General features: G+C 48.6%; 1 protein-coding gene across 1 annotated transcript; it reads right to left on the reverse strand.

Annotated features, from left to right (window-relative positions):
* Positions 1–460: 460 nt before the first annotated feature.
* MYCL (MYCL proto-oncogene, bHLH transcription factor) lies at positions 461–5,349 on the reverse strand. The gene is made up of 3 exons (XM_065421804.1): positions 5,225–5,349; positions 4,218–4,741; positions 461–1,023 (listed from the first exon to the last, which is right to left on the reverse strand). Exons 1-3 carry the CDS (start codon positions 5,347–5,349, stop codon positions 461–463), a joined length of 1,212 nt encoding a protein of 403 aa, XP_065277876.1.
* Between the last annotated feature and the right edge of the window lie 4,295 nt (positions 5,350–9,644).

The raw sequence follows: 9,644 nt of genomic DNA on the forward strand, positions 1-9,644 counted from the left end.
AGTTCAGAGGCACTAAGGCAGCTCCTGTGGGCCTCAGCCAGCATTGTTCCACATCTCTGTTCAGATGCTCAGCATCTCTAGCAGTCAGGACGCAGGTGCTTCAAGTTGGAGACCCTCAAAATGAGACACCCAGAACTCAATGGTCACTTTTGACAATTTCAGCCCAAGTGTCTTGCAAAATCCAGTGTCAAAATTACTCCGGTGCCAACCTACCAGCGTCCCCAAAGAGTTAACTCAGCCCACAGTTGGCAACTCCCTGCTCTGTTAAAGGAGGAACCCGAGACCAGACGTGAATAAGGGAAACAAAGAACCCATCCCCCGCACACAGTTTAAATTTCCTAGAATGCAAGCCATATTTGTGTGCGCTGGCTGCAGTGCATTCTGGGATCTGTAGTTTGGAGGGTTCACAATAACCAAAAATGTGCAAATCAATATAGGAAAGGTGTCAAGTTTTTGGTAGCTAACGTCCCTTGAGATGGGCGATTCGTTTCAGCAGCTGATGCTGTCTCAACTTCAGCTGCCTTTTCTCTGTAGCCATCCTTCTCTCTGCACTAACTAGCGACTGCAGGTACTCCGAAGCTTTGCTCAGGATCACCACTTTGGGGGTTTTGGGACAGTTAGCCAGACCGGGGACCTGATCCCTCAGTGCCAGGAAGCGTGAGCGGAGATCGTTTCGCCGCTTGCGTTCTAAGTAGTTGTGGTTTTTCCTCTTGGCCATGTCCTCGCTATCTGAGCTCGGGGCGCTCTCAGGTTTCAGCAGGCAAGGCTCAGGCGATGAGCTCTCTGCGGCTTGCTCTGGGCTGCTCAGGGGCTCCTCCTTGATCTCCTTCTCTGAGGCCTCCTCCTGGGAGCAGGGGTCTGGTGGAGAGCGGGCAGCGTAGTTGTGCTGTTGCTGATGGATGGAGATGTGGAAGCGTTTCATGCAGGGGTCCAGGGGGTCTGCTCGCACGGTGATGGTGACCGGCTTCCTCATGCTGAGCGATTGTCTCTTCTCCACTGTCACCACATCAATCTCTTCACCCTCTGTTCAAAATAGACGCAAGCAAAACAACCCATCACTTGGAATCATTCGACTATTCTCTTCAGCTACCCCTTGCCCAGCCTCTTAGCATGGGGCAGTGACATGCCCAAAGAAGAGACCATGGTGCAGCACCATACCTGGTGCATGGATCTCCAGTACCTCTTTATGTTCTGGAGATTATACAGTCACCCTGCTAGGTTAAACTTATCAGGAAGAGGATCATATTGCATGGATCCCAGTGCATTGCATAAAACAATTCTGCCCCAGGAAGGATGATTGAGTTGGTCTTTCCCACATCCCCTAATCCCAGTCATAGGACTGAGATTTCTCTCCTTAGCTTCAGGCTCCGTGTCCCAGGAAGTGGGACATGGATTTCTTACTGTTTCCCTTACACACCATGGGCAACACTCATTAAGAACAAAGACCCAACAGGCAAGAAATTCCTGCACCAGTCCTCACCTCCCCCAGCAGAAAGGAGGGGAGCAAGAGCCTTAGTGGCTGGGGACAGAGTTTGCAGGATAAAGATCTTCCCCTTGCTCCTGCTTGTCGGGCTCTTTCATGGCCCATTGGAATTGTAAATGAGGGATCTGGGGGCTGAGCTGCCCTTTGTTCCTGTTCACTGCAGCTTCGCACTTTAGTGACTTGTTACTTTTCACAAGTTATAAATCCTATTCACCCCCCACCCTGGTATTCTCCTCTCCCCATTCAGCTGGGGGGGAGAGGGGGAGAGACAATCCTCCCCTCTCACAGTGGGGGAGGGGGGACATTTTGCCATCAGGTTCAATGAACCTCTAAGCCATCCACCATTTAACATTCCTCCCCTCACCACCTCAAACATGTTCAGCCTTAAAGAAAGGGTCTGAGGGGAAAGGTTATCAAAGCTGTAAACAAAGAGAACAGACCCAACTCTTTAAAACTCCATTCTAGCCATCCCTGAATTATAGCGGCTACTATCAATTCACTCCCTGCCACTTTCCAAAGTCACTTGGTCTTTCCCCAAGAGATTGTAAAGCTCAAAAGCAAGCACAGACCCCTTGTGCATGGCATTCCAACTGGCTTAGCAATGCCTTTGCATTAGCAATGCCTTTCACTCAATCAAAACACTTCACAAAGATGGGTATTGCCTCCATTTTACAGTTGGGGAAACAGAGGCAGAGCTGTTTAATATACTTGCCCACAGTCACGCAGCTAGTCAGTGAATAAGACCCTCAACACAGAGTGAAGCTCTATGCTAGCAGACAGTGGAGGTCTGTCTCCTTTTGCTCGTTGGCAATACTCATCATGCCAGTAGATTATTGTTAAATCAGAAGAGAGGTTGGGACCCAGGGCTCTTGATTCCCAATCCTCCGCTCTCCGCATTAGACCACATTGTCTCCCATGCCCCTCTAATGCTAGAGAGATTATCCTTCAGAGGGCTTGCACTACTTGGTGATCAGCAGTCTAGAATTTGCTACTGTGGTTTTATTATTTTAGGTGACACACACACCTCCTGATAGTCAATGCTATTTCCTGGTTGCTTTGTACTGTGCACTTTTTATGCCCTTCTTTTGTCACAAACTTCCATTGTGTGGACAATAGTATCGTTTCCCCATTAATAAAAAATCTGACTGGCTGGGCCCCTCCTCCCAGCCAGGTGGCCATTGGCTACCTCAGCAGGCGCTTGGAATGTTGCTGCTGCAAAGCTACCCATCCCTCATTGGCCAATGCCCAAGTCACTCACTGAGGCCCCCCTCATTGTTTGCTGCAATCTGTTGCTTTTTGTTCTGGGACCATGTGGCCAGGAGCATGTGCCCAAGGGGCCTGGATTCAGATCAGGTAAAGTGCAGGTCACCGAAGTAGCAAGATTAAAGTAGAAATAATGAATGCAGTCCCCCCCCCCCCGCCCCACTATTTGAGATTAAGCCCTTTAGAGCCTGCAGCCTCCTTACTATCTCCATCATCCTAATGTAATTAAATCTTAGTCCTAAAGGTGCTTCTTGGCCCAGCCATCCTCATTCCTGGAATGAGTCATAACTAAATTACTCATGCCTGACTCATCAGTCAGACTCTAGTATTAAGGTCAAGATAATGAGGTGTCTAGCCCTGCACCCCCAAGGTTGTGTCAGCACTTCTGCCATACCCCCCCCCCCCTTCGTTTCAGAGGGCAGTCATTTAAATCTTGCCTGGAGTTTAGGTGTATCAAAATCACACCTCCTCCATCTGGTCATTTCTAGAAGGAGCACAAAAAAAATTAGCAGCTGATTTGGGAGGATTTTTGCCTGCCATTAAGTGACAAATTTAAGACAAGGGCTTTTAAAAAAAAAAAAAAATAGCATGTATTAAACTTCCAGCCCTACAGATCAAGGCTCAGACTTAGTTTTGGTGGCTTGACACACCATTCCCTTGATCACTTTTAAGCCTCAGTCTAGTATTTACACCAGTTATCCTGCAGTGTGAGACTGGATAGGACCCAGGAGACAGGACCCTTTTGCAGAGGCAGGGCTAGGAGATGCATCTAGTTGCTTGGTAGCATGCCTCCCCCCACATACCAAGAAGGGATGTCCCCAGAGACATGAACAATTGTTTTGTGACAGTCAAAGCCCACAAAGAGATTTTGCCTTTTGTCCTAGGAGGCCATCAGAGACAGGCTGCAAAGGGGAGCTGTCTGATCAGCTGAAACCTAGTCGTGGAGGAGCACCTCAGCCTGGGTGCTGTAAATAAAGCCGAAAGAACACCAATATGGCTGCGGTAGGAAGCATTACAAGAGGATCTAAAGCGAGCTGCAAACTTCCCCATGCAGCTTCCAGGCTCAGAGAGCGTTCCCCAGAGGAGCCCAGCGCCGTCTCCTAGCAGGAGGGAAAGATTTTTTTTTTTTTTAAAGCAGCAGAATTCTGGAATCTGGGGTCCCTCCAGGGTCACCCCCTCCCTGCAATGTGCAGGGGGTTCCCAAGCAAAACTCCTAGGGGGAAAGAGACTGTTCAGCTTCCCTTTGTTCTTGTCCGTGGGCTTTACACGAGCTTGGGAGTCACAACAAAAGGAGGCTGGGCTTCCGGAGAGCCGTTCCCAGACTGTTTACCAACACATGTGTAAACGGGAGCGCCACCAGCACGGCGGTTTTGCAATGCTGGAGAAAGCAGAAAGTTCACTGGGTTGCTGGGACCAGCCCACACCTTGATTTTAAGCAATGGAACTTGTGGGGTTTTTTTTAATCCCTTACCAGAATCGCATTGCCGCTCGGGCCCGGAGGAGGCAGGGGGATGTTTGTTCTCAGCCAAGGGACAGGGGAAGACGGCAGCAGGATCCACGCACTCGCTCACCGAGTTGTTGAACCCGAAGTCCTGGGCAAAGGAGGGCTTGTGCGGATTAACCCTTTGCGTGCCCGTGGAGAGTTTCTCGGTCATAACTTTCTCCAGCCTCTCCCGGGCGGAGAAGCCGCTCCACATGCAGTCCTGGAGAACGAAGGCGCTCAGGTTCCCAAAGATCTCCCCGGTGTCGATCAGATACTCCGGCTCTTCCCCGGCCAGGCAGCAGTGGGAGAGCCAGTCGGACCTCTCCCCTGCCCCGGGGCAACAGGTTTTCCCCCCCGCGCTGCACAGGGGCGACATGGGGGGAGTGGGCACCAGCTCGAATTTCTTCCAGATGTCTTCGCTGGGGGCGGTGGATCGGTAGAAATCCTCCTCGGAGTCATGGTCATAGAAGTAATGCTGGTAAGAGTCGAACTCCATCTCTGGAGGGGGTCGCCTGGGGATCCCAAAGCGCAGTGTCAGCATCATGGGGGAGGGGAAGAAGAGGAGATAAGCCCCCGCCCCAAGCCAGGCAGGGAAACATCCCAACATCAGGTCAGCCTCTGTACCGTGGCCACCCCACGCCCCCCAAAACTCTTAATTACGGGGCGTTCGCGGCATCTTCCCGTGCGGGATCAAATCCCCACTGAACGCACTCACCAAGGGGGTCCCAACCGCCCACACACGGACCGCGCCCACTAGAGACCCCAAAGCCCTAAATCCCCAGGGAAACTCCCACGCGCGGAGCTGCTCCCTCCCACCCACCCACCGTCCAACGGCCCCCCATGCACGTGGGGCGGGTAAGTTACAAACGGGTCGGTCCCCGCTGCCCGGCTTGGAGCAGGGCAGAAGCGCTGGGGGGAACCGCGCTGCCTCCAAGTTTCCCAGGGTCACCAAACTACAGCCCCAGGAAGAGAGAAGATCAGCCCCAGGGCCCCACCCCTTAGAGTCACCTTTCCCCCGTGTCCTGCTCTTGCTCCAAGCGGGCGGCTCGCTCTGGCTACAGCCTACACCCCCGGGGCCGGTCCCCGCGATCAGAGCGACCGAGCTGAGACTCGGGTGCATTGTTCCCCCACCGCCTTATATCCCGTCTGCAGCGAATGGCCCCGCCCCCGGCAAGCGGACCCCCAACCAGGGGGCTGTGATTTGCATAATGGGCGGGGCGAGTCCTTGTAAATCACCTCGGTGCTCCGCCCAGCTCCGCTGTTAATGCTGCAGTTCCCTCTTGGCCCTGGTAATGGCACAGCAGAGCAGCTGACTGTCCAAAGCACTGGCCGGCCGTGGGGGTCCCACCGCAGCCCACTTCCCAAGGAAAGCAGCCAGCAGCGGGGCAGCATCAAGGAGTGTTTGCTCACAGGCACTGTAAGGGCAATTGAATCTTCCCTGCACTAAAAACACACCCGAAGTCCTGCCCTTGCCTGCAAGCCATGTCCTAAACCCACGGGCTAATCTGTTAACCCCAGTATAGGACAGCTGTGGATGGGAGAGAAGCCCTGAGTCCTACCCCCAGCTCTGGTACTGACTTGGCGTTGACCTGTCCGTGACTCCATTTCCCCTCTGTACAAACAAGGCTAACGTTGCTCGTCTTTGTAAAACACCTGAGGGGGGGGGGGGTGCTGAACACCCGCAAAACAAAAGCAACCTTTGAGAAACATTTTTTTCACCCAGGTTAGCCTGTAGTTTAGCAGCTGATACTGTGGGAGTGGTAGATTATATCTGTTAGAGTAGTGTGTTCGGCGTATACTCACTTTTCTGCAAAGTTATTTGCCCGACTTACTCGTGAACTGATTATTTATATTGTACTTAGAGGTCCCAGCTGAGCGCTGGGCACGGTTTGTGCTAGGGGCTGTACATGCACATAGGCTCCGTCGTAGACATAGGCTATGTCAGGCTGGGGTATAAAAACCAAAACACCCCTGACCAATATACCATCCTGACAAACCCCCCAGTGTAGATGCAGCTCTGCAGACAGAAGAGTGCTATAGGCATAGCTAACTGTGTTCAAGGAAGCGGCATTCCTACAGTGGCAAACAATTTCTAGGGCAGCATAGGCAGGGGACGCTTATTACGCCACTTACTTACTTACTAACATACTATGTCTACACTGCGGAGCCTATGCTGTAGTCATAGAGCTTGCAAACGACACTATTTTAATATTTTTATTACTTCTCGTTATTATGCTGAATCTGTATTAATCTGTCTTGTTTGACTATTTGTGTCGTGTATTTGTTAAATAGGTAAAACAGTAAAAAGGTTTAAAAATACAAGGTATATGTTTGGTTGTTTTAATATCAGAGGCTGTTGGATGTAGAATGTAATTTATGAAACAAACACATAGGATTACAGTAGTAAGAGAGGAAAGGCCTATTCAAGGCATTAAGTTTCTCCATTAATACAAAGATGGAGTTTGCAAATTCCCAGGCAAATCTCTTGGTGGAAGGCTGTGCATGGAGCATATATTGATTTGTTCTTGAAATACTAAAGAATACTTTAGTACAACATGCTCCAGCTGTCATTTGCACCCTCTTCCCTAGTCAGTTGTGGACTGACATGCTTGGAAGCCTTCTGCTTTATGTCCATTCATCCTTTTAGAGAATACTCTTATTTCCACTAAAGAACTAAATTTCTTCTCCAATGCAGCTAACGTCCTGTAATGAAGATGAACTAGTGTCCAAGAACTCTCAGTGCTTCCGGAGTGAGAGGTGAAAGGAGGATGGTGCAGTGGTTAGAGCACTGTGCATGAGCCCAGATCCTCATCAGCTTGTTGGCATCTAGCTCCCACTGATTTCTGAGCCTGAGCCTCTGGCGTATCTACATCATCATGGGGATAAAAATCCTGCAGCTGGTCTGGGTCAGCTGACTCAGGCTCCGAGACTTTTATCCCCAGGTGGACATACCTCTGTGCCTCAATTCTTTATCAGCAAAATAGCAATAATCCCTACCTCTCAGGGGTGCTGTGGGGATCAAATATTTTAACAGATTGTAAGGCGCTCAGATAGTCTGATAAGAGGTGCCATATAAATCCGTACCTAAGACAGGCAGAAAAATGATCACCTACTCAAGGGAATACAAAGAGTGGGTACTGCACGCAGCTGATTTCAGCTACTTTATATTGAACAATGCACATGGCTATATAGGACACTTCAAGCTAATCCAACTTCCATTATTTTTCACAGAGCAACAGGCAGGTACTAAAATGGCCCATACCAGATCAAGACCCCACACTGAATCCAGAACCAATTTACAATAGAATCTACATGGAATACAACTGAATGAACAACCTCCTACCCCAAGCTTCTTATTGGATCAGAATCTATTTCACTAGGAGGGTGGTGAAGCACTGGAATGCGTTATCTAGGGAGGTGGTGGAGTCTCCTTCCTTGGAGGTTTTTAAGGCCCGGCTTGACAAAGCCCTGGCTGGGATGATTTAGTTGGGAATTGGTCCTGCTTTGAGCAGGGGGTTGGACTAGATGACCTCCTGAGGTCCCTTCCAACCCTGATATTCTATGATTCTATGATTTATCCTAGCCAGGACTTCAGTATTAAAAAGCGCCACCATCTGGCGACTAGCTGAAATTGCACCCTCCAAAACGTTCCCCTTTTGTAACTGAAGTTACATAAGGTTAATTAAAAAGTTGGTTACACAAAAAAGGAAGTGGATGTTACCAAAGATCTATGTTCACTTAATTCTAAATGTCAGGTTGAGATGGGATGGAAACTTCCTGTTGGTTTAAAGAATAACATTGACAAGAGGAAGAAGTGGAAAGTAAAAAGAAACTTAATTGGAGAGGTAAATAAGATTTTTAGTTTAAGTAAACATAGCAGCTTTCTTGCTTCTGGACCCCCAAAGTGGAGAGGGACTTGCTGAAACCATCCCTAACAGCTGCCCACTTCTGGAGTGCATCAGCCAGGAGCTCAACTGACACAAACACCCTACAGAACAGGAGTGGGAGGGAAATATTTTGGTAAATATTGGACAAACCGCTACAAATATGAAAACTGCCAAGAGATCTTTAAACACCCAGGGAGAGCAGAGAGAACATGGAATGTTAAAGTCTCACACTGGCAGGCTCTCAGCTGACATGCTCTGGAAAGATGAAGGCTGAGCCATACCAGAAAGATCTTAATCTGAATTAGCACATTGGGCCAAATTCATTCAAGGCCTATATATATATTTAAAAAAACCTTCAGTATTCTAGCCCCAGATCACCACAATATAATAGGAAGCATTCTAATACTGTATTTCATTTTTATAAGGGCCATTGTCTCATTCATTGTCTTGACAATTGGCAGAAGTATTTATATCTATTCACCAGTGTAGTATCTAAGCAATGAGAAGTTTAAAGTTAGGCAGATTAAACAGTCTCAAGAAATTGAGGAATATTTAAGGCTTAAAGAAAGTGACAGTGATCCAACATGGAAGGTAAAAGCCCTTTGAGATTAAATAACGTCATCAGTTACATGATCTTCATTGAGGATTTTGGGTAGGAAGGAGACTGGCATTGCAGTTGGGGGTTGAAAAGCTAAGCGCTGAAATTCAATATACAGGTCTGTCTCATCTTATGCTGGGGTTACGTTCCGTAGTCAGCGCCTAAAGCGAAAATCGCGTATAGTCAAAATTACATTGAGTTTAATGGCGGGCGGAATCCCCCGCACTACAGAAACAGTATTTAAATTGTTATTTTTCTCTTTTTTTTTTTTTTTTTGCCGACCGCGTAAAGCTGAAATCACACATGTTAAATGCACCTAAGATGCGACAGATCTGTACCAGCAAGTCTCCCTGAGGAAGCTCATAACATTGTCACAAAATAGGAACTAAATCTACTTTGGCTTTGCCTACAATTGGCATTTTTCTTCAGCTTTCCCATGGGCGCAGTAGGTGATGGTGGGAGTGCTGTTACATACAGGACACCAGTATTTTAACCACTGTGGGTGAGATCCTGACAGCTCCACTTAATTCAATAAAGCTACGTCCATTTACAGCAGCTGAGGATCTGGCCCTAGTCTCATCTAGACCACAGAGAGAGGACTGACTACACCCTAGCATTGGTGTTGCAGGAGTGCTGCAGACCAAGTCTAGCTAGAAAAAGCAGGGCAGCCTCTATCTCTTTCAAATCTTTCCATCATTTGCTCCACAATTTCCTCTTTATTCATTAACAGGAGGGGGGCTGGGAGTGCAAAGAGTTAATTTGACTCCAGGACAAAAGCCTGGGCTAACAGATTTAAGGAGAGGCAATTAGCCAACCCCTCTGACTGCAGCACAAATATTTGCATCATTGCTCCTTAATTGCTTCCTCAATGTCTGGGATGGGGAGCCTTCATTTGAATGGCTTCACCTTTTTAAGCAGAACAGTTTAGCA

Source organism: Emys orbicularis, chromosome 23 (assembly GCF_028017835.1).
Source record: "Emys orbicularis isolate rEmyOrb1 chromosome 23, rEmyOrb1.hap1, whole genome shotgun sequence".
Lineage (NCBI taxonomy): Eukaryota > Metazoa > Chordata > Testudines > Emydidae > Emys > Emys orbicularis.